This window comes from Trachypithecus francoisi, unplaced genomic scaffold (genome assembly GCF_009764315.1).
Source record: "Trachypithecus francoisi isolate TF-2019V2 unplaced genomic scaffold, Tfra_2.0 Lachesis_group2, whole genome shotgun sequence".
Taxonomy (NCBI): domain Eukaryota; kingdom Metazoa; phylum Chordata; class Mammalia; order Primates; family Cercopithecidae; genus Trachypithecus; species Trachypithecus francoisi.
The window spans coordinates 41,675,883-41,701,781 of record NW_022681465.1 but is presented as its reverse complement, the minus strand read 5'-3'; the positions used below and the strand labels follow the sequence as shown (position 1 = coordinate 41,701,781).

The 25,899-nt window shown below is 38.6% G+C and overlaps 1 protein-coding gene and 1 long non-coding RNA gene across 2 annotated transcripts in view; both read right to left on the bottom strand.

Moving 5' to 3' along the window:
* The window catches only part of KIAA0825 (KIAA0825 ortholog), a 438,259-nt gene that overhangs the window by 285,206 nt on the left and 127,154 nt on the right, over window positions 1–25,899 (bottom strand). Inside the window, exon 14 of the mRNA XM_033179103.1 lies at window positions 19,193–19,372. Coding sequence (XP_033034994.1) covers window positions 19,193–19,372 — 180 coding nt within the window. The remainder of the gene's footprint in view (window positions 1–19,192; window positions 19,373–25,899) is intronic.
* Window positions 324–12,878, bottom strand: LOC117064914. The gene is made up of 3 exons (XR_004429734.1): window positions 12,759–12,878; window positions 3,460–3,467; window positions 324–334 (listed from the first exon to the last, which is right to left on the bottom strand). It is a non-coding gene; the product is annotated as an uncharacterized LOC117064914 (long non-coding RNA).

The window sequence follows — 25,899 nt, the reverse complement described above, 5'->3', positions numbered from 1 at the left end:
ACTCTACTTCCTTTTACAACACAGTAATCAGGAGGCCTTAGAAAGGGCTGAATGAGGGTCCTAAATTGAGAATGTGCTTGAGGCCATGAGCAGCAATCCTAAGAATGATTTAAACCAGTTTTTGTATGTTCACTAAGCTACTAATTGCTTACCAATTTTTATCAGTATAATCTTTTATATTTTGGTAATAACAGATGTGGCAGGATTTCCAAAAAGAAACTTCATTACTTTTATGTTAAAATTTCTATAATTTAGAAGAATCAGAACAAAGGTAATTTAGTGGGAGTTTTTCAGGCTATTGTTAAGAAAGATGTTATATGCAATAAAGAATAACCTAGTGTGGTTTTATAAAAGCAATGGAAATTACATCTGAATATGTTTCTAAGTAAAAAGGTTTGGTTTAAATAATTATTCTATTAATAGATTTACCAACCAGAAGTCATTGAAAATAAGGTCTCCAGATAAATTATAAGTAACTGGGGAGTCAAAAGTAACAAAACATCATTGAAAATCTTCTGCAAATACATTAGCATACTTTACTGCTTTAGAAAATTAGTTTCTTTGATACTTCATAACTTTAGGTGGAGCATCTAAATTTAGAAATGTAAAAATTTAGACAAGCTCCAGTCTGATTTTCTCACTTTTTGAAAATAAGGACACTGATAAACCAGATGGGAAGTGATAGACCAGACAGTAAGTAGCAAGGCAAGGATGTATTCTCTAGTTAGCCAGTTCAATAGCCAGTTCAAGCAGTGGTATACACAGGACTAGACGGGACGGCTTGGAGCAATCCACAATCTCTAAGTACATACCATACCCAGCCACTCCTAATAAATGTAGCATCTAAGTCAGCAGCCAAGCTTCTGACTCCCTTTTCTACTTTTACTGCTGTTATTTATTTATTTATTTATTTATTTGAGACGGAGTCTAGTTCTGTCAACAGGCTGGAGTTCAGTGGCAAATCTTGGCTCGCTGCAACCTCCCCCTCCCACGTTCAAGTGATTTTTCTGCCTCAGCCTCCTGAGTAGCTGGGATTACAGGCATGCGCCGCCACACCTGGCTAATTTTTGTATTTTTGGTAGAGATGGGGTTTCATCTTGTTGGGCAGGATGGTCTCAATCACCTGACCTTGTGATCCCCACACCTGGGTCTCCCAAAGTGCTGGGATTATGGGTGTGAGCCACTGCGCCCAGCCTACCGCTGTATTTAAACAGTCCTCTACAAAAGTACTAGGGTGCTTTAACCTGCCCTATTCTTATCTGAGACCAATTCTCCGTCTTCTGTAATTACTCTGCAATGCCCTAGAATTAGAGAAAATTTTACATATATCTAGAATTGTCCGCAGTCGATTTAGTAATATATGAATTCCCCAGTATCTCTGGCTTTAGAACCAAATATCTTAAAATTTTAGAATTAGAAAGCCATTAATTTTAATGAAGGCATTGGCCTCCTCAGGCGTGCTTTAAAAATAGACAAGTGTGGAGAAGCACTTCCAGAATGATGGTGTGAAGACCTGGGAAAGTCTGCACCTCCATTAAAGCTATCAGAACACTGGCGAAAATTGTGAAAATCAACTTTTGAGAACTCTGGAAATTAACCACAGGCTTGCAACAATCCAAGGAGTATTTATTCAAGAAAATCAGCTGAATCTTGGTAAAAACAATGAGCTTTGTGGCATTTTTAACCTGCTCTATTCCCAGCTCCCATTCCTCAGCAAGTTCTACTATGGCCTTGAAAACGAGCAGCCTTGAAGCCATGGTAGTTATAAAAGCCTAGCAGCCACTGGAAGAGGCAGAATGTGTTTTGACCTATCCACAACGTCCCAGTCTCCCAGATTGTCACTATTTGTCTTGTCTGGAATCTCTCTGGAAGAGCGCTGTCCAAAATGCACATCCTTATTCAAACTAACTCAGTGACTGAAAATGTCCTATCCCCAGGATATTTCATCAAAACAGTCAGCAGCAATGGTTTAACTCTGTGGCTGCCTGAGGTAGTAATACTGGTTGTGGCAAACAAGAAGCTAATAAAAAAAGGAAAAGAAAAACTGAGAAATGAAATGTACAAGTACATAGTGGGGAGAAATTTTGAATATCTCTGTCATACTCCTGGGGATCAAGAAAGACACAGACATGTACAGGACTGTGCACATACCCAAGAAAGCCCTGAGAAAGCCCTACTCTCTCACCTCTGACTAATCTGGAGGCTCTGTGCAAAAAGGATGTAAAGACTAAGGAAGAGTTACAAACTATGTGTGTGTTGGGACATGCCTTCAATTCTCTGGCAGTTTACAACAATTTTACTCCTAGGTATATATCCAAAAGAAAATTTTTTAAACATTCACACAAAAACTTGTATACTATGTTCATACCAGCATTATTAATAACAGCTAAAAAGTGGAAATAACACAAATTCCCATCAACTGATGAATCAATAAGCAAAACGTATATTTCCATATAATGGATTATTATTCAACAATAAAAAGAAATGGAGTTCTGATGCATGCTACAACATGGATTAACCTTGAAAATATTATACTAAGTGAAAGAAATCAGACACAAAATGCACATACTGTATGATTCCATTTATACAGAAGGTCCAGAAAAGGCAAACTATAGAGACAGAAAGTAGATTAGTGGTTGTCAGGAACTGGGGAGGAACTGTTAATGGGTACAGGGTTTCTTTTTGAGGTGATTAAAATGGTCTAAAATTAAATGGTGCTGATGGCTGCACAGTTCTGTAAATCTACTAAAAACCACTGACCTGTGATATGTTTACACTTTAAAAGGGTGAAATTTATGGTATATAAATTATATCTCAATACATTTGCTATAAAAATGCAATTGCCTCTAAAAGGACACATACAAACATTTGTCATTGATATCATAATGTGATTTAATTAGAGCAGGGGTCAGAAGACTTTTTCTGTAAGTAGCCACATAATAAATATTTTAAGCTGTAAGATGATCTTTGTTGCAACTACTCATCTTTACTGTGGAAGCACAAAAGTATCCACAAATAATACGTAAGTAAATAAACATGGCAATTTCCAATAAAACTTTATTAAAATGGTGGGTTGGATTTGGTCCAAAGGCAATGGTTTACCAACTTCTAGTTTTAACACAAACATGGCAATTTCCAATAAAACTTTATTAAAATGGTGGGTTGGATTGGTCCAAAGGCAATGGTCTGCCAACTTCTAGTTTGACTGGTTTAAAGGTTTTCCTTTGGTACTAGATGGGAACAGGACACCAAGAGCTTTTGATAGTGAGAAGAAAGGGAGAGATAATTTTGGAGTATAAATTCCAGCGGGGAAAAGGCAGGACTGGGTGGGATTTCCAACACAGAGTTTTTGTGCAATCAGAGTGAATCTTTTTTTAAATTTTATTTTATTTCATTTATTTTTGAGACAGAGTCTCTCTCTTGCCCAGGCTGGAGTGCAACGGTGCAATCTTGGCTCACTGCAACTTCTGCCTCCTGGGCTCAAGCAATTCTCCTGCCTCAGCCTCCCAAGTAGCTGGGATTACAGGCACCCACCACTACACCCAGCTATTTTTTTTTTTTTTTTGAGACGGAGTCTCGCTCTGTTGCCCAGGCTGGAGTGCAGTGGTGCAATCTCAGCTCACTGCAAGCTCCACCTCCCAGGTTCATGCCATTCTCCTGCCTCAGCCTCCCGAGTAGCTGGGACTACAAGTGCCCGCCACCACACCTGGCTAATTTTTTGTATTTTTAGTAAAGACAGGGTTTCACCTTGTTAGCCAGGATGGCCTCAATCTCCTGACCTCGTGATCCACCCACCTCAGCCTCCCAAAGTGCTGGGATTACAGGTGTGAGCCACTGTGCCTGGCCACCTAGCTAATTTGTGTGTGTGTGTGTGTGTATGTGTGTGTGTGTGTGTGTATTTTTAGTAGAGATGGGGTTTCACCATGTTGGCCAGACTGGTCTTCAACTCCTGACCTCAGGTGATCTGCCCACCTCGGCCTCCCAAAGTGTTGGGATTACAGACGTGAGCCACCACACCCGGCCCAGAGTGAATCTTGTGCTGGGAAAGAACTACAGGAAGAAAAGAAGCACAAACAGGAATTCAATGTGAAACATTTTTCACCATAGAGCACTGCATTAATGTATAGAAGAAGAGAAGAATGTACACTATGAAAATACCTTAAAACTATTTTAAAAATCAATTTCTGGTGTGAATTTTTCTTGTAATTTGTTCATTTCTTTTTAAAGTACAATTGCACAAAATAATTATGAATGGCTGAGATAATTTGGTTACTTAGCTTAGCAAATATCATATAACATGTTCAATTGTTCCTGAAAGTAGCTATATAGCAAATAAGTTATTCTCAAATGAACTAGATTCATGGTATGAATGTATTAGTGGCCAAGGAAATTATATTATGAATTAAGTGAAAAACAGTACACTGAGAGTCCTTCATTTTTAGGGATGTTATTTAGGAAATCAGTGTTTTCAGTCAATAGTCAGCTGATAAAGCCAATTCCAAATATTTTATTATGTGTCTAGTGGGCTTGCTACTGAGATAATCATAACTTATTTTTTAAAATGATTATAACTTTGAAGAAGAACTTTTATTTTAGTCATGATAAAAATAACTGGTCTCAGACTCACCCTCCTGCCATGAAAGCTAGAAAACAGGGAAATATATGCAAAATAACTATTTTCATATATTAGACAACAGGAAACACTGTAATTGCCTTTAAAAGAAAACAAATTAAAGTCTGAATGTGCTTTCAGGATCCCAGTTCAGGGAGCAGAAAGTCAAGCAAACCATGAAAGTCTCACTGAGAAGAAGAGACAGAGGAGGATGAGGCAGCTGGAATTTTCTGAGAAAAGTACCAAAGGGATGGATCTACATAGGGAAAGAGCTCCAGAAATCTGCATAAGGTTTCCTTTCAGTCTTACACAGAATACTAGGCTGGCAGTGGGAAGGCTGACTCTAAGAAGCCAAGCGAAAAACAACTACTGGGAAACTGTTAGGTGAACAATCCTCAGAGTTCATACAAGATTGGCAAAGTCTTGAGTTCAGACCAGAGTGGCAAGATGTCACTGCGTATCTGACATTCAAAGGACACCCAAAAGGTAATGTTTTAGTAAATGGGCTAAACCAGGCCTAGAATAAAGACTACTTTAGATCTGCCCTAATAAAGCTTGAAAACAACTAACTCTCAAGATGATCAAGGTGATACACAAGTAACACAATACAACAAAATCTGTAATGGAAGAAAACAAAATCTAGAGACTCAACAACATAATACTGATAATGTCTGGCATTCAATAAAAAATTACCAGGCATGGAAAGAAATATGATCCATAATCAAGAGAAGACTAAGTCAATAGAAATATACCCAGAAATGAAAGAGATGATGGAATGAGCAAACAAGGTTTTAAAACAGACATCATGTATGTATAAGAATATTTAAATGAGAAGCTGTATATAAAATATAAAAAGAAACTGTATAGACTTGCTAGAAGTTAAAGATACCTGGAATAAAAATTCACCATATAGGCCGGGCGCGGTGGCTCAAGCCTGTAATCCCAGCACTTTGGGAGGCCGAGGCGGGCGGATCACAAGGTCAGGAGATCGAGACCATCCTGGCTAACACGGTGAAACCCCGTCTCTACTAAAAAATACAAAAAACGAGCCGGGCGAGGTGGCGGGCGCCTGTAGTCCCAGCTACTCGGGAGGCTGAGGCAGGAGAATGGCGTGAACCCAGGAGGCGGAGCTTGCAGTGAGCTGAGATCTGGCCAGTGCACTCCAGCTTGGGTGACAGAGTGAGACTCCGTCTCAAAAAAAAAAAAAAAAAAATTCACCATATAGTCTTAATAGTACTTTAGACACTGCAGAAAAAAAAAAAAATCACTGAACTTGAAGATACAATAAAAAGTAACCAAACAAAAGAACAGAGAGAAGGAAGGTTAAAAAACAAAAATAATACAAAAAAATAAGGAAGAACAATACAGCCTCAGTGACCTGTGGGACATGCCAAGAGGTGTAACATACACGAAATGGAGTCCCAGAAAAAGTGGGAGGGAGTGAAGTGGGGCTGGCAAAAGACAAAATATTCCAAGAAAGAATGGCTGAAAAGTTTTCAAATTTGATAAAAATCAAACATCTCAGGTCCAGGCAGCTCAATAAACCCTAGGCAGAAAAAATACAAAGAAAACAAAAACAAGGCATATCATAATTAAATTGCTGAAAAGCAATAACAAAGAGAAAAGTCCTTATCAACTATAAAAGAAGACAAATTACATAAAAGGAAACAGATTCCACTGATTTATTGTCAGAAATAATGCAAGCCAGAAGATAATTAAATGAACACCTTTACAGTGCTAAAGGAAAAATGAAAAAGAACAACAAAAAAATCTGAACCTCTAATTCCATATCTACTGAAAAATATTTCAAACATGAAGGCAAAATACTTTTTGTCATGCAATCAAAAGCTAAAATAAATTAATGCCAGAAGATTTGTAATACAAGAAATGTTAAAGGAAGTACTTCTGGTAGAACGAAAATGGTACCTATTGGAAACTCAGATCTACACAAAGAAGGGTATGGAAATGATAAATATTTGGACAAATATAAAATACTTTTTCCCATTTTTTAATTTCTTTTTTTTTTTTTATTTTTTTTTTATTTTTTATTTTTTATTATACTTTAAGTTCCAGGGTACATGTGCATAACGTTTATATCATGTATAACTCCCCAATGCAATCCCTCCCTCCTCCCCCCTCCCCATGATAGGCCCCAGTGTGTGATGTTCCCCTTCCCGAGTCCAAGTGATCTCATTGTTCAGTTCCCACCTATGAGTGAGAATATGCGGTGTTTGGTTTCTCTTCTTGTGATAGTTTGCTAAGAATGATGGTTTCCAGCTGCATCCATGTCCCTACAAAGGACGCAAACTCATCCTTTTTGATGGCTGCATAGTATTCCATGGTGTATATGTGCCACATTTTCTTAATCCAGTCTGTCACAGATGGACATTTGGGTTGATTCCAAGTCTTTGCTATTGTGAATAGTGCCGCAGTAAACATACGTGTGCATGTGTCTTTGTAGTAGAGTAATTTATAATCCTTTGGGTATATACCCAGTAGTGGGATAGCTGGGTCATATGGTACATCTAGTTCTAGATCCTTGAGGAATCGCCATACTGTTTTCCATAATGGTTGAACTAGTTTACAATCCCACCAACAGTGTAAAAGTGTTCCTATTTCTCCACATCCTCTCGAACATCTATTGTTTCCTGACTTCTTAATGATTGCCATTCTAACTGGTGTGAGATGGTATCTCATTGTGGTTTTGATTTACATTTCTCTGATGGCCAGTGATGACGAGCATTTTTTCATGTGTCTGTTGGCTGTATGGATGTCTTCTTTTGAGAAATGTCTGTTCATATCCTTCCCCACTTTTTGATGGGGTTGTTTGTTTTTTTCTTGTATATTTGTTTGAGTTCTTTGTAGATTCTGGATATTAGCCCTTTGTCAGATGAGTAGGTTGCAAAAATTTTCTCCATTCTGTAGGTTGCCTGTTCACTCTGATGGTAGTTTCTTTTGCTGTGCAAAAGCTCTTTAGTTTAATGAGATCCCATTTGTCAATTTTGGCTTTTGCTGCCGTTGCTTTTGGTGTTTTAGACATGAAGTCCTTGCCCATGCCTATGTCCTGAATGGTACTACCTAGATTTTCTTCTAGGGTTTTTATGGTATTAGGTCTAACATTTAAGTCTCTAATCCATCTTGAATTAATTTTCGTATAAGGGGTAAGGAAAGGATCCAGTTTCAGCTTTCTACTTGTGGCTAGCCAATTTTCCCAGCACCATTTATTAAATAGGGAATCCTTTCCCCATTTCTTGTTTTTGTCAGGTTTGTCAAAGATCAGATGGCTGTAGATGTGTGGTATTATTTCTGAGGACTCTGTTCTGTTCCACTGGTCTATTTCTCTGTTGTGGTACCAGTACCATGCTGTTTTGGTTACTGTAGCCTTGTAGTATAGTTTGAAGTCAGGTAGCGTGACGCCTCCAGCTTTGTCCTTTTGACCTAGGATTGTCTTGGCAATGCGGGCTCTTTTTTGGTTCCATATGAACTTTAAAGCAGTTTTTTCCAATTCTGTGAAGAAACTCATTGGTAGCTTGATGGGGATGGCATTGAATCTATAAATAACCTTGGGCAGTATGGCCATTTTCACGATATTGATTCTTCCTATCCATGAGCATGGTATGTTCTTCCATTTGTTTGTGTCCTCTTTGATTTCACTGAGCAGTGGTTTGTAGTTCTCCTTGAAGAGGTCCTTTACATCCCTTGTAAGCTGGATTCCTAGGTATTTTATTCTCTTTGAAGCAATTGTGAATGGAAGTTCATTCCTGACTTGGCTCTCTGCTTGTCTGTTACTGGTGTATAAGAATGCTTGTGATTTTTGCACATTAATTTTGTATCCTGAGACTTTGCTGAAGTGCTTATCAGCTTAAGGAGATTTTGGGCTGAGACGATGGGTTTTTCTAAATATACAATCATGTCATCTGCAAACAGGGACAATTTGACTTCTTCTTTTCCTAACTGGATACCCTTGATATCTTTCTCTTGCCTGATTGCCCTAGCCAGAACTTCCAACACTATGTTGAATAGGAGTGGTGAGAGAGGGCATCCCTGTCTTGTGCCAGTTTTCAAAGGGAATTTTTCCAGTTTTTGCCCATTCAGTATGATATTAGCTGTGGGTTTGTCGTAAATAGCTCTTATTATTTTGAGGTACGTTCCATCAATACCGAATTTATTGAGCGTTTTTAGCATAAAGGGCTGTTGAATTTTGTCAAAAGCCTTTTCTGCATCTATTGAGATAATCATGTGGTTCTTGTCTTTGGTTCTGTTTATATGCTGGATTACGTTATTGATTTGCGAATGTTGAACCAGCCTTGCATCCCAGGGATGAAGCCCACTTGATCATGGTGGATAAGCTTTTTGATGTGCTGCTGAATCCGGTTTGCCAGTATTTTATTGAGAATTTTTGCATCGATGTTCATCAGGGATATTGGTCTAAAATTCTCTTTTTTTGTTGTGTCTCTGCCAGGCTTTGGTATCAGGATGATGTTGGCCTCATAAAATGAGTTAGGAGGATTCCCTCTTTTTCTATTGATTGGAATAGTTTCACAAGGAATGGTACCAGCTCCTCCTTGTACCTCTGGTAGAATTCAGCTGTGAATCCATCTGGTCCTGGACTTTTTTTCGTGGGTAGGCTATTAATTGTTGCCTCAATTTCAGAGCCTGCTATTGGTCTATTCAGGGATTCAACTTCTTCCTGGTTCAGTCTTGGGAGAGTGTAAGTGTCCAGGAAATTATCCATTTCTTCTAGATTTTCTAGTCGATTTGCGTAGAGGCATTATAGTATTCTCTGATGGTTGTTTGTATTTCTGTGGGGTCGGTGGTGATATCCCCTTTATCATTTTTTATTGCGACTATTTGATTCCTCTCTCTTTTCTTCTTTATTAGTCTTGCTAGCGGTCTGTCAATTTTGTTGATCTTTTCAAAAAACCAACTCCTGGATTCATTGATTTTTTGGAGGTTTTTTGTGACTCTATCTCCTTCAGTTCTGCTCTGATCTTAGTTATTTCTTGCCTTCTGCTAGCTTTTGAATGTGTTTGCTCTTGCCTCTCTAGTTCTTTTAATTGTGATGTTAAAGTGTCAATTTTAGATCTTTCCTGCTTTCTCTTGTGGGCATTTAGTGCTATAAATTTCCCTCTACACACTGCTTTAAATGTGTCCCAGAGATTCTGGTATGTTGTATCTTTGTTCTCATTGGTTTCAAAGAACATCTTTATTTCTGCTTTCATTTCGTTATGTACCCAGTAGTCATTCAGGAGCAGGTTATTCAGTTTCCATGTAGTTGAGCGGTTTTGATTGAGTTTCTTAGTCCTGAGTTCTAGTTTGATTGCACTGTGGTCTGAGAGACAGTTTGTTATAATTTCTGTTCTTGTACATTTGCTGAGGAGTGCTTTACTTCCAATTATGTGGTCAATTTTGGAATAAGTGCGATGTGGTGCTGAGAAGAATGTATATTCTGTTGATTTGGGGTGGAGAGTTCTATAGATGTCTATTAGGGCCGCTTGGTGCAGAGATGAGTTCAATTCCTGGATATCCTTGTTAACTTTCTGTCTCGTTGATCTGTCTAATGTTGACAGTGGAGTGTTGAAATCTCCCATTATTATTGTATGGGAGTCTAAGTCTCTTTGTAGGTCTCTAAGGACTTGCTTTATGAATCTGGGTGCTCCTGTATTGGGTGCATATATATTTAGGAGAGTTAGCTCTTCCTGTTGAATTGATCCCTTTACCATTATGTAATGGCCTTCTTTGTCTCTTTTGATCTTTGATGGTTTAAAGTCTGTTTTATCAGAGACTAGGATTGCAAACCCTGCTTTTTTTGTTCTCCATTTGCTTGGTAGATCTTCTCCATCCCTTTATTTTGAGCCTATGTATGTCTCTGCATGTGAGATGGGTCTCCTGAATACAGCAGACTGATGGGTCTTGACTCTTTATCCAGTTTGCCAGTCTGTGTCTTTTAATTGGAGCATTTAGTCCATTTACATTTAAGGTTAATATTGTTATGTGTGAACTTGATCCTGTCATTATGATATTAACTGGTTATTTTGCTCATTAGTTGATGCAGTTTCTTCCTAGCCTCGATGGTCTTTACATTTTGGCATGTTTTTGCAATGGCTGGTACCGGTTGTTCCTTTCCATGTTTAGGGCTTCCTTCAGGGTCTCTTGTAAGGCAGGCCTGGTGGTGACAAAATCTCTAAGCATTTGCTTATCTGTAAAGGATTTTATTTCTCCTTCACTGATGAAACTTAGTTTGGCTGGATATGAAATTCTGGGTTAAAATTCTTTTCTTTAAGAACGTTGAATATTGGCCCCCACTCTCTTCTGGCTTGTAGAGTTTCTGCCGAGAGATCTGCTGTTAGTCTGATGGGCTTCCCTTTGTGGGTAACCCGACCTTTCTCTCTGGCTGCCCTTAAGATTTTTTCCTTCATTTCAACTTTGGTGAATCTGGCAATTATGTGTCTTGGAGTTGCTCTTCTGGAGGAGTATCTTTGTGGCGTTCTCTGTATTTCCTGAATTTGAATGTTGGCCTGCCCTACTAGGTTGGGGAAGTTCTCCTGGATGATATCCTGAAGAGTGTTTTCCAACTTGGTTCCATTTTCCCCCTCACTTTCAGGCACCCCAATCAGACGTAGATTTGGTCTTTTTACATAATCCCATACTTGTTGCAGGCTTTGTTCATTTCTTTTTCTTCTTTTTTCTTTTGGTTTCTCTTCTCGCTTCATTTCATTCATTTGATCCTCAATCGCTGATACTCTTTCTTCCAGTTGATCGAGTCGGTTACCGAAGCTTGTGCATTTGTCACATATTTCTCGTGTCATGGTTTTCATCTCTGTCATTTCGTTTATGATCTTCTCTGCATTAATTAGTCTAGCTGTCAATTCTTCCACTTTTTTTTCAAGATTTTTAGTTTCTTTGCGCTGGGTACGTAATTCCTCCTTTAGCTCTGAGAAGTTGATGGACTGAAGCCTTCTTCTCTCATCTCGTCAAAGTCATTCTCTGACCAGCTTTGATCCGTTGCTGGCGATGGGCTGCGCTCCTTTGCAGGGGGAGATGCGCTCTTATTTTTTGAATTTCCAGCTTTTCTGCCCTGCTTTTTCCCCATCTTTGTGGTTTTATCTGTCTCTGGTCTTTGATGATGGTGACGTACTGATGGGGTTTTGGTATAGGTGTCCTTCCTGTTTGATAGTTTTCCGTCTGACAGTCAGAAGGACTGTCTGTTGGTCTGTTGGAGATTGCTTGAGGTCCACTCCAGACCCTGTTTGCCTGGGTATCAGCAGCAGAGGTTGCCAAAGATAGAATATTGCTGAGCAGCGAGTGTACCTGTCTGATTCTTCCTTTGGAAGTTTCCTCTCAGGGATGACTCCACCCTGTGAGGTGTGGGGTGTCAGACTGCCCCTAGTGGGGGATGTCTCCCAGCTAGGCTACTCAGGGGTCAGGGCCCCACCTGAGCAGGCAGTCTGTCCGTTCTCGGATCTCAACCTCCGCCCTGGGAGATCCACGGCTCTCCCCAAAGCTGTCAGACAGAGTCGTTCGCCTCTGCACCGCCCCCGCTGCTTTCCCTATTGGACCTCAGCTGTGGGCTGTCCCCAGAGGTGGAGTCTACAGAGACAGGCAGGTTTCCTTGAGCTGCTGTGAGCTCCACCCAGTTCGAGCTTCCCAGCGGCTTTGTTTACCTACTTAAGCCTCAGCAATGGCGGGCGCCCCTCCCCCAGCCTCGCTGCTACCTTGCGGATAGATCGCCGCAGACTGCTGTGTTAGCAGTGAGGGAGGCTCCGTGGGCGTGGGACCCTCCCGGCCAGGTGTGGGATATATTCTCCTGGTGTGCCTGTTTCCTTAAAGCGCAGTATTGGGGTGGGAGTTACGCGATTTTCCAGGTGTTATGTGTCTCAGTTCCCCTGGCTAGGAAAACGGATTTCCTTCCCCTTGCGCTTCCAGGTGAGGCGATGCCTCGCCCTGCTTCAGCTCACGCTGGTCAGGCTGCAGCAGCTGACCAGCACCGATTGTCCGGCACTCCCTAGAGAGATGACCCCAGTACCTCAGTTGAAAATGCAGAAATCACGGTCTTCTGTGTTACTCGCGCTGGGAGTTGGAGACTGGAGCTGTTCCTATTCGGCCATCTTGCTCCGCCCCTCCAATTAATGTTATTTAAATCAACACTAAGTGATGCTTGAGCATCCCCGCCGCTGGTCAGCACGCCGATGGCCTTGCCGGCCACGGAGAGGTGCGCCAGGAACTTCCGCAAGGAGCCCTTGCGGGCCCGGGAGTCGTCCGCGTCCACGGCGAGGAGGCCGAGCCCATTTTTTAATTTCTTTAAAATATTTGGAGCAAAAATAAAACAATAAATTGAAGGGTTTATAATATTTGTAGAAATAAAATGTACAACAACAATAGAATAACGGATAGGGAGGAAGTAAATGGAAATATAGCATTATAAGGTTCTTATATTAGATGCAAAGTAGTATAATGTTATTAAAAAGTAAATTTTGATGGGTTAAAGATACATATTGTAAACCCTGTAGCAATTACTAAAGTAAATAAAGAAGCCATTAGAAAAGGTAATATGGAATACTGACAAATACTCAACTAATCCAAACGAGGGCCAAAATAGAGGGCAAGTGAAGATTAGATAGAACAAGAAATAGAAAGCAAGTAACAATATAAACCTATAGTGCCAAGTATCAAAATAGAGAGTCCAGAAATAGATGCATCTGTTTGATCACTTGGTCAATTTATTTCTGACAAAAGCATTGAAGTAATCCAATTTATAAAGAATAGCCTTTCGAAAAAACGGTTCTGGAAAAATTATATAGCCATATGGAAAAATAAGAACCTCAACACTTATCTCACCATACACAAAAATCCATCATAGAACTAAACATAACTAAAACTATAAAATTGCCAAAAGAAATCATAGGAGAAATATTAGTAAAATTTAGACAATCCAATTGTTCTTAGGACACAAAAAGCACTACGATTAAAATAACTGATAAAGTGGGCCAGGCGCGGTAGCTTACGCCTGTAATCCCAGCACTTTGGGAGGCCGAGCAGGCAGATCATGAATTCAGGACTTTGAGACCAGCCTGGCCAACATAGTGAAACTCTGTCTCTACTAAAAATACAAAAATTAGCCAAGTGTGGTGGCATGCGCCTGTAGTCCCAGCTATTTGGGAGGCTGAGGCAGTAGAATCACTTGAACCTGGGAGGTGGAGGCTGCAGCAAGCCGAGATCACCCTACTGCACACCACCCCAGGCAACAGTGTGAGACTTCATCTCAAAAAAAAAAAATTAAAAAAAAAAAAACGATAAACTGGACTCATCAGAATTATAAACCTCACTCCATCAAAAGACCTTGTTAACAAAATGAAAAAGCAAGACATAGACAGGGAGGAAATTTTATCAATATATGTATAAAACAAATAATTTATATGTAATATATATAAAGAACCCTTTACAACTCAGTAAGACAACCAATTAATAAATTGGACAAAAGTTTTGAGTAGATATTTTACAAAATAATATGTTCAAATGGTCACTAAGAACATGAAGAGGTGTTCAATGTCATTATTCATGAAGGAAATGTAAATTGAAGCTTCATGAGATAATACTACCTACCCCTTAGAATAACCAAAATCAAAAAGACAATCTCAACTGTTGGCAAGAATATGGAGCAAACAAAATTTTCATATGTTATTGGCCAAAATGTAAAAAGATATGACTACTTTGTGAATCAGTTTAGTAGTTTGTTTTTTTCTTTCTTTTTTTTTTTTTTTCTTTTTTTTTGAGATGGAGTCTCACTCTGTTGCCAGGCTGGAATGCAGTGGCACAATCTCAGCTCACTGCAACCTCCATCTCCTGGGTTCAAGTGCTTCTCATGCCTCAGGCTCCCGAGTAGCTGGGATTACAGGCACGCACCACCACACACAGCTAATTTTTGTATTTTTAGTAGAGACGGGGTTTCACCACGTTGGCCAGGATGGTCTCGATCTCCTGACCCGGTGATCCACCCACCTCGGCCTCCCAAAGTGCTGGGATTACAGGCGTGAGTCACCACACCTGGCCAGTAGTTTCTTATGAAGTTAAAAATGTACTTATTACATCACCTAGCATTTCCACTTCTAAGTACTTACTGAAGAGAAATGAAAACATACATAGCTGACCCTTGAACAACATGGGTTTGAACTGCACAGGTCGACTTACATGCAGACTTTTTTCAATCAAATGCGGATTGAAAATACAATATTTGCAGGATGCAAAACCTGCATATACGCGGGTTCTGTAGGGCTGACTGTAGGACTTGAGTATATGTTGAGTATACGGATTTTTTTTTTGAGACGAAATTTCACTCTTGTTGCCCAGGCTGGAGTACAATGGCGTCTCGGCTCACTGCAATCTCCGCCTCCCAGGTTCAAGCGATTCTCCTGCCTCAGCCTCCTGAGTAGCTGGGATTACAGGCACATGCCACCAAGCCCAACCAATTTTGTATTTTTAGTAGAAACAGGGTTTCTCCATGTTGGTCAGGCTGGTCTCAAACTCTTGACCTTAGATGATCCACCCACCTCGGCCTCCCAAAGTGCTGGTATTACAGGCATGAGCTACCACACTTGGCTGAGTATATGGATTTTTTAATAAGGGGAATGGCTCCTGGAATAAATTCCTCACATATACTGAGGGATATCTGTAGTCACACAAAGACATACAGTAGTATTCATAGCAGCTTTATTCATCATAGCCAAAAACTAGAAATAATCAAAATGTCCAACCAACTGGCAAGTGGATTTAAAAAGTACTACTCAGTGAAATACTGCTCAGCAATGAGCAAAAACAAACTAATGATAAAGCATAATATAAAATTCTCAAAAACATTAAACTGAGCAAAAGAAGCTAGACACAAAAGAAAACACAGATTTCTATTTATATGAGATTCTAGAATATCAAAAGTAAACTATCATGACAAAAAGCAGGTCAGTGTCTTCCTGGTGCTGAGACTTGAAAGGAGATTGGACAGCAAAGGGGGAATGAAAGAACCTTTGGAGATGACAGAAAATGTTCCATATCTTTATCGTTGTGGCTGTCACACAGATTTATACATTGGTCATACTTACTGAACTCTTCACTTGAAATGAGTGAATTTTATTATATTCAATCAATAAAATATTTTAAAACATTTTTAAGGTGAATTGCAAACAAACTGAATGGTGACAAAAGGATCAGAATAAATGATTAGTTACAACATAGAACAAAGACAGCCTTTCAATATGTGAAAGCTTACATTTAAAATCTACCTATACTATGCTGCAGGTGTTTATGTAGGTAACAGAGACAGTCACTGTGTCTGATAGAAGGTAAGGCACTGTAAATTAATTTTGGCAACAAGAAGGCAATATAGCATATATATACTCTCTAAACAACTCTTCTTAAAGGTCTTTATGAGGCTGAGGAGGAGTAGAAAACCAAAGTGGAAACTATGGATCTCAACCTTTAATTGGGAAATTTTGCTAGGTTATTGAAAGTTTTTTTCCCAAAGGTTGTGAGAAAGTTAAGAAAACTGATTCAGAAAACGAAAGTAAGCCCAATGCCATATCAAGGAGCCAAGTGAACAATACTTGTTGAATATATTACTATCATATAGGATGGATATTTTTGACAGTATTTGCCTCATTTACAAGCCTGTTCTGACATTGTTTTAAAAACCAGTTGAGGTAATGTATGCTTTGATATTTTCATTTGTCTAACTGAATAATGCTTGATCTACTTTGAAGACACAGGTGTCCAATGATTGTTAGTAAATCTATTTATTATAGAGTGCATTGGCCTTAGAAACACCCACATTAGGTCTCTGACTTAATTATTTTTTGTGTTTATAGCTTTTGTAGTAATCTTAAGTGGGTATTTTCCTTCTTGTCGTCCCTCCCTAGCTTACGTCCAGTCTAAGGAGTTATGTGTTAGATGGAATTATAAGTATAAAATCAGATTGTATAATTCATTACTGAATTCATATGTTCATAAAAGTAGTGTCTCAAAAACTTTAGTCCAGTAGAAAAAAAATGAGAAATAACATAGCCTAGGACAGGGTCCCCAACCCCCAGACTGCAGACCAGTACTGGTCTGTGACCTGTTAGGAACCGGGCCACACAGCAGGAGGTGAGCAGCAGGTGGGTGAGCATTACTGCTTGAGCTTCGCCTCCTGTCAAATCAGAAGTGTGTTAGATTCTCATAGGAGTACAAATCCTATTGTGAACTGCGCATGCGAGGGATCTAGGTTGTTTACTCCTCATGAGAATCTAACCAATGCCTGATGATCTGAGGTGGAACAGTTTCATCCTGAATCCATCCCCCTCCTGGTGGAAAAATTGTCTTCCACAAAACCGGTCCCTGGTGCCAAAGAGGTTGGGGACTGCTGGCTTAGGAGAGAGGAGATCTGGTTTCTTGTGCTAAGTCTGTCCAACTTAATTGGTGGACAGTCTTAGGCAATTCTCTTAATATTTCTGCTTTTTGTTTATTTAACAATAAGATGAAGATACTGACCACTTCATCTTTGTCCTTTTACCCTAAAATGATAAGACTGTGATGTTTTATGGGTAAACTATGCTGAAATCATAGACAGTGATTTAGTATGAGGAAACTACAGCAGTGAAGGTTTAAAATAACGTACTTTAGTTAATCTGAGTAGATTAATTATATTTACTGAAGCATAGATCTATTAGTAATAAAATGTAAATATTGTGGGATTATGATTACATGTGTTAGCTGTATTTCTTGTAAACATGTTATGTTTTCAAATTAAACAAAAGTCATAGTAAAAGGTTTAATTTTGTTATGAATTAGTACCTTCTGTTATCTTATTAGGGTTTTTAAAATAACCAAGATTGCTAACCAAAAAAAAAAAAAAAAAAAAAAAAGACCTTTCCAAAGACTTAAATGGGAGAGAAAAGAGAAAAGTTCAGACCCTCATGACCACTGCAGGTATGAGGTTTGAGACTATTTAATGTTTATGGAGCAACAACTTGTACAAAGGGTGAGAGAGTTTTCACCCATTTGAAGTTCTGCCACTTTGAGCTTTCACACATAATTCAGGCTCTATGAATATGTATAACGTCTGTTTCCTGAGACTTGTCTGACCATGTGAGGGAGGGTTTGCTCAATATGTAGATGGAGAGATGTCAAATTAGGAGCAAGAAACAGTTTTATTTTCCGCTAGCAGCACCAGAAATCCATTTATATCTTCTAGGTCATTTTCAGTATAGTTTTGTGCTGAGTGTCAAAGATGGTTCTGGAACCTAATAGTTGAAGGATAAATAGTGGTTGAAGCATGAGGGTCACTGGTTCTTTATAATCTTGTGAGAAAATCCAGCTCTTACTTCCCCAGAAACAACTAAAAGCAGCAGAGGGTGGCAGAACTTTCAAGGTCATTTTTCTTTCAATTCAGTAAAGACTACGTCAGAAACACAACAAGCTTCTAATTCAGCCTTTTTACCTAGAAATATGCCCTTCCTTTGGGGAAGCAAGAAGCAGTAAGGGAATGCATGGCAACTAGGAGATAACATTTTAAAAGGAGATCATTATTACAGAAACTTTAAATGACAGATTTGAATTTTGGAAATCATAACATAAAGTTACCTATTACTATTTTATAGGGATAATGACCAAGAGAAGATGAAACATAATGACTTTAAAACAGCTAGAATGATATTCAAGTAATATCTAGAGGATAGTCAAAAAGTCTGGGAGGAGTGAAACCATGACTATGAACTAGTTAGATATTTTATATGAAGCCTAGGAAATATTTTATGAAAATTCAGGTTCCAAAGCAGGATAAAAGAAAGCTTATAGGTTGAAAACTAAATGTAAATGATAAAAATCACTATTTGAACAGCAGGATAATAATAAAAATCATTGTCTAAGTTTCCATCCTTTGTTTTCCCAAGATATTAAATATGAAAATTTAGAGGCAGAATATTAAGGATAAGACAATGTGAGAATTTTTACAGTGGCCAGAGGGTGGGGCAACCCATCAAAACCTTCTGTTCAAACATACAACCTGCACTGCCTTTATTATTCTCTGTAGCTGAAGGAAGAAGAACAATACAGATGGGAAAAATATATTCTCTCCAAAGGAATCACAGGATATGCTTGCCTTGTAGAGAGGTACACTGTGGTCATAATAATAAATGCCTTATACATCTGAAGAAAATTGACCAATAGTATTGTCCATTAATTTGCTGAATAAATGCACCCAAGAATCACAAAATACTTTTCACATCTTACTAATATCTTATATGCTCAATAGCAAAACATAATCTGTGATAAATATTAAAATAAATTTTTATGACAGAACATTCCCTAATTAATAAAAAAAGAAAATCTTTTCCCTTCAACCTCCCTTGCATCTTGTCCCAAAGTATATGAAATTTTACAGGAACTAATAATTAACGATTCCCAACAGAAGGCTTTATACTGAAAAAATGTAAGGTAAACTTTTACAAACAACAGATTCAGCAAAACCAATATCAATACAACTTCTAAACATCTCTAAAGGTACATATAAGTATCTATAGAACATTTCTTTTACAAATAGTAAATGTCTCATACCTGGAATGTTATATAAAAAGTCCCATAATTGCTCTTCTTCCATGTAGCTCACAAAAACATTTGCAAATGTTTGTGGAGAAAAACTGCAATGGTACAATATTTTAAAGATGGCTTCCACCAAGCTGGGTCCTTGGTTCAGGTTATTTTCTGTGTCAGAAACTTGTTCTTGAAAGGTACGTTCTTGAAAGGAATCAAAATGATTTAGTAAAGTATCAGTGAATATGATGAAACTCTTATTACGTACACTAGCATAATGCTGTGGAAATGGTTTTTAATAATATTTACATAATAAGAGAATTACCACATTATTTCAAATCAATGGTCCATCCAACTCAATGTTGTTTCTGAGATAGTCATGGATATTTATGAAAAAAAAAAAAAAAAAAAAAAACAACCACCAAAAAACCTGTGAGAAAGACCACAATGACACCACTTCAAATGTCAACGCTAGTTTCCCTGTATGTCATAATTCTTCTTTCTCTTAAGGAAAACTTTTTTCTTTCTTTTTCTAATTTAAGAATAATAGACATTCATTCTAAAAATATTTTTTTAATCTAGACAACTAGGAACACTAACATTGTACCATGGGAAAATTCACATTTGTAGTTTTTTCAGAATTATGCTGTCAATTCTACAAACAAATTTATGAGTGTTTCTTAAATCCACAGACCTTGTCATATCAGACTGAAGAGTTTTATCAGTTTGTTCCTCAATAAGACTATATAAAGAATTCAACAAAAATTGGGCCATTTTAATTGTCCTTTTCAACCCTCCTTTGGCTCCATAACGGCCTTCTCAAAGATCAGTAATCATAAGTTTCTGTATTATTCCATTCATAGTTTGGATGGAAAGGTGAAATAATATTTTCCGTTTTCTATGGATAATAAGCATGAGATATGTACTATTATAATAAACAACATATTTATTGGGTTAAAGGTAACAAATTATATTTTAGCTCTCATGTTTTAACTATATTGCATAAATGTAATCTAAAGTATTTCAGAACAAATAGATATCTTTATTCTTGCTCATTTGGAATATCATTACTTTTATGTTTCCTCTTGAAATTTTTTTTCTGTGATTTGATTTTGATGATCTAAAGGAGCTCACTGTTATCTTCAAGCTGAGAAATAACATCATAGACTTTATTGGAGAACATTATTGGTTTTGCTTCCTAATATCCATTTTCTTTCTTTTCAAAACAAGTTAGTTTTCCTTTAGCAAGATATCCCTGCTCCTATCTGTGTCCCTCACCCCTCCATCCTCCCAACGCTCCCCAACCCCACACACACACTTAGATTATTTGGTTCAGGTGAAGCCAACTCTATCATCTGGAGTGGGCACATAACGGAGCCCTGACCAGTCAGACCATAACCCCTTGCATCAACAGTGACTGGTTCAGGAATGGGCAGGTATCCAATGAGAACCTTCTTTAGGATTTTTGCTAGAATTGTTGGCAAAGCAGTGTTCTCTTAACCCCAGTAGAAAGTAGGCTGAAAGTTGCTGAAAGCCATTTTGGGGAGAACTTGACTAAGAATGAATCTGACATAGTAAGAAGCAGAACTAAGAAAAGGAGAGAAGATTCCTAATGAGATGACACTGTTTGAGGACCTGGATCCAGCAATGCCTACATATTTATGCTTGCTGAGCTGACAAATTCAGCCCTCCCACCCACTTTTATTTTCTTTTGAGATAGGGTCTCACACTGTCTCCCAGGTTGGAATTCAGTGGCATGATTTTAGCTCATTGCAGCCCCAAACTCCCAGACTCAAGTGATTCTCCACCATCAGCTTCCCAAGTAGGTCTAAGGTGTGCATCACCACACCCAGCTAATTCTTTTTTGTTTTTTTGTAGAGATGAGGTCTTGCTCTGTTGCTCAGTCTGGTCTTAAGCTTCTGGCCTCAAGTATCCTTCTACCTCAGCCTCCCAAGTGCTGGAATTACAGGCCTGAGTTGTCGCACCCAGACAATTTTCCCTCTTTTGATTAAACCAGGCTAATTTGGATTTCTGTTACTTGCAGTCTAAATGGTCTCGACTTTGTCCCCAAGCATAAAATGTGAAATGGCAAATATTCCTAATCCAGGCTTTCATAATTTAATTTTATCCAAATAATCTCTGCAGTTCCCTCTTCTTTCCGCTCCCTCCTATTCGTCTTACATAAAATTACCCATTATCCTCATGTCATTCCTTGCTTTAACCTTCCCCTTCCACCACTGTTAAAAAATTCCTTATCCTCATTGAGGATCAGGAGTTCCACAATCCTTTCCCAAATTATGTTCCAACCCCCAAACATCTGTTCTACCCAGGAGAGTTTATTTGCTTGTAAATGTGCCCTCCCATCTCCTTTTCTTTTGCTATGCCATTTCATCAGGCTATAATGTTCTCCTCCAATAAAATCATCATGATTTAATCAATAAGTTAATTGATTAATCAACTGCTTCCTATGTGTCATTGTACCAGGTGCTGAGGCCATCCCCTTCCAGGGGCTCAAGGATTGTGCATATATGTGTATATTTTGTTGCGGGGGGAGGAGATGACAGACAAGTCGATAATTATTACTTCAACATAAGGAAAAGGTGAGTGACCATGCATCTGAGTTTGCTGGGGCAGTCCTGGTTTAGGGCTGTTGTCCTGGTGTAATTACTAGTACATCCTCTTTCACTTTTAAAAGTGTCTCAGTTAGTATGATAAATTATTTGATCAACTTAAGTCTAAGTGCTTTCAGTATGAGGCACTGTGGAAATGCAGTTAAATGATGCTTTAAATTTTTTCAGGGAACACAGACAAGTCACAAAGCAGACCATGTCTCAGCCAAGTTTTTAAGAAGGAGTAGAAATTTATCAGCATAATAAGATCAAGGTGGGGAGTACTTTCCAGGAAGACCGAAGAATTGGTGAAATGTTGAGAAGACAAGCAGTTGCTGGCAGTGTGATGTGGCTGAAGTGAGACTGCTGTGAGGAAGATGGGAGATGAAGCTAGGCAATCAACAGAGCATGAATAATATACAGCCCTGCAAATCATGCAATGGAAATGCACATGCCACGGTAAATATGAGGAATAGTTCTATGGAATGGGTGTTGTTTTTCCTAGTTTTACAGATGAACAAAGTAAAGTGAAGAGAAACTAAATGACTTGTCCCTAGGTCACAAAGGTAGTAAGAATTTGCTTGTGCTGTCTGAATTATACTATAATCCCAAATTTCTCAAAGCCTGCTTTGACATTTTATTGACTATAACCATTGAATGCAAAGCACTCAGTCCAAACTATGTATATGGTATGTGGTAATGTATTGCCTTAATGCAAAATTCTTTAATTTCATATGGCATTCTACATTTTCACATATACTGTCTTGTTACATCTCTAGGACTATTTTACTATATGAATTTCTATGGATGCACATCTTGTCTTTAGGTATCTTCCAACAGCACCTGGATCAGTGCTACGTGTTTAATATTAAATTTTAGAAGGAATAACAGAAGGAATGTTTAGTACTAAAGAAGGAAGAAATGTTTTAATACTAAAGAAGGAAGAAAAGAAGGAAGTAAGGCAGAAAAAAATAGATGTTTTCATACTAAAACAATGTTTTAATGCTAAAGAAGGAAGGAAGGGAGAAGGAAATACATCTCTTGAGTATTTTGTGATAGGTTTTGGTCCATCTAGAAATTGACATTTTGGAATGGCACATAATGACCTGCTAGTCATAACGTTCAAAGATTTTTTTCCCTAAGCCTCATCCTCCCCACACCCACTGTATCCTTTCTTTTCACCTACTCCTTTGAAATCCTCTTCTCTCTTGACTTCCTTGCAGCTATGCTTTCTTAGGTTCAGAGTTCCTTTTTGGCAAATCTTTTCTGGTAGCTCTTCCTCTTTTATCTGGGGTTGGCAAGTTTTTTCTTTTTTTTTTATTATTATTATACTTTAAGTTCTAGGGTACATGTGCATAACGTGCAGGTTTGTTACATATGTATACTTGTGCCATGTTGGTGTGCTGCACCCATCAACTCGTCAGCACCGATCAATTCGTCATTTATATCAGGTATAACTCCCAATGCAATCCCTCCCCCCTCCTCCCTCCCCCCTCCCCATGATAGGCTCCGGTGTGTGATGTCCCCTTCCCGAGTCCAAGTGATCTCATTGTTCAGTTCCCACCTATGAGTGAGAACATGCAGTGCTTGGTTTTCTGTTCTTCTGATAGTTTGCTAAGAATGATGGCTTCCAGCTGGATCCATGTCCCTACAAAGGATGCAAACTCATCCTTTTTTATGGCTGCATAGTATTCCATGGTGTGTATGTGCCACATTTTCTTAATCCAGTCTGTCACTGATGGACATTTGGGTTGATTCCAAGTCTTTGCTATTGTGAATAGTGCCGCAATAAACATACGTGTGCATGTGTCTTTATAGCAGCATGATTTATAATCCTTTGGGTATATACCCAGTAGTGGGATGGCTGGGTCATATGGTACATCTACTTCTAGATCCTTGAGGAATTGCCATACTGTTTTCCATAATGGTTGAACTAGCTTACAATCCCACCAACAGTGTAAAAGTGTTCCTATTTCTCCACATCCTCTCCAACACCTGTTGTTTCCTGACTTTTTAATGATTGCCATTCTAACTGTGTGAGATGGTATCTCATTGTGGTTTTGATTTGCATTTCTCTGATGGCCAGTGATGATGAGCATTTTTCATGTGTCTGTTGGCTATATGAATGTCTTCTTTTGAGAATGTCTGTTCATATCCTTTGCCCACTTTTTGATGGGGTTGTCTGTTTTTTCTTGTAAATTTGTTTGAGTTCTTTGTAGGTTCTGGACATCAGCCCTTTGTCACATGGGTAGATTGCAAAAATTTTCTCCCATTCTGTAGGTGGCCTGTTCACTCTGATGGTAGTTTCTTTTGCTGTGCAGAAGCTCTTTAGTTTAATGAGATCCCATTTGTCAATTTTGGCTTTTGTTGCTGTTGCTTTTGGTGTTTTAGACATGAAGTCCTTGCCCATGCCTATGTCCTGAATGGTACTACCTAGGTTTTCTTCTAGGGTTTTTATGGTATTAGGTCTAACATTTAAGTCTCTAATCCATCTTGAATTAATTTTCGTATAAGGAGTAAGGAAAGGATCCAGTTTCAGCTTTCTACTTATGGCTAGCCAATTTTCCCAGCACCATTTATTAAATAGGGAATCTTTCCCCATTTCTTTTTTGTCAGGTTTGTCAAAGATCAGATGGCTGTAGATGTGTGGTATTACTTCTGAGGACTCTGTTCTGTTCCATTGGTCTATATCTCTGTTTTGGTACAAGTACCATGCTGTTTTGGTTACTGTAGCCTTGTAGGATAGTTTGAAGTTAGGTAGCGTGACGCCTCCAGCTTTGTCCTTTTGACCTAGGATTGTCTTGGCAATGCGGGCTCTTTTTTGGTTCCATATGAACTTTAAAGCAGTTTTTTCCAATTCTGTGAAGAAAGTCATTGGTAGCTTGATGGGGATGGCATTGAATCTATAAATAACCTTGGGCAGTATGGCCATTTTCACGATATTGATTCTTCCCATCCATGAGCATGGTATGTTCTTCCATTTGTTTGTGTCCTGTTTTATTTCATTGAGCAGTGGTTTGTAGTTCTCCTTGAAGAGGTCCTTTACATCCCTTATAAGTTGGATTGCTAGGTATTTTATTCTCTTTGAAGCAATTGTGAATGGAAGTTCATTCCTGATTTGGCTCTCTGTTTGTCCGTTACTGGTGTATAAGAATGCTTGTGATTTTTGCACATTAATTTTGTATCCTGAGACTTTGCTGAAGTTATCAGCTTATCAGCTTAAGGAGATTTTGGGCTGAGACGATGGGTTTTCTAAATACAATCATGTCATTTGCAAACAGGGACATTTGACTTCTTTTCCTAACTGAATACCCTTGATTTCTTTCTCTTGCCTGATTGCCCTAGCCAGAACTTCCAACACTATGTTGAATAGGAGTGGTGAGAGAGGGCATCCCTGTCTTGTGCCAGTTTTCAAAGGGAATTTTTCCAGTTTTTGCCCATTCAGTATGATATTAGCTGTGGTTTGTCATAAATAGCTCTTATTATTTTGAGGTACGTTCCATCAATACCGAATTTATTGAGCGTTTTTAGCATGAAGGGCTGTTAAATTTTGTCAAAAGCCTTTTCTGCATCTATTGATAATCATGAGGTTCTTGTTTTGGTTCTGTTATATGCTGGATTACATTTATTGATTTGCGAATGTTGAACCAGCCTTGCATCCCAGGATGAAGCCCACTTGATCATGGTGGATAAGCTTTTTGATGTGCTGCTGAATCCGGTTTGCCAGTATTTTATTGAGGATTTTTGCATCGATGTTCATCAGGGATATTGGTCTAAAATTCTCTTTTTTTGTTGTGTCTCTGCCAGGCTTTGGTATCAGGATGATGTTGGCCTCATAAAATGAGTTAGGGAGGATTCCCTCTTTTTCTATTGATTGGAATAGTTTCACAAGGAATGGTACCAGCTCCTCCTTGTATCTGTGGTAGAATTCAGCTGTGAATCCATCTGGTTCTGGACTTTTTTTGGTTGGTAGGCTATTAATTATTGCCTCAATTTCAGAGCCTGCCATTGGTCTATTCAGGGATTCAACTTCTTCCTGGTTTAGTCTTGGAAGAGTGTAAGTGTCCAGGAAATTATCCATTTCTTCTAGATTTTCTAGTTTATTTGTGTAGAGGTGTTTAT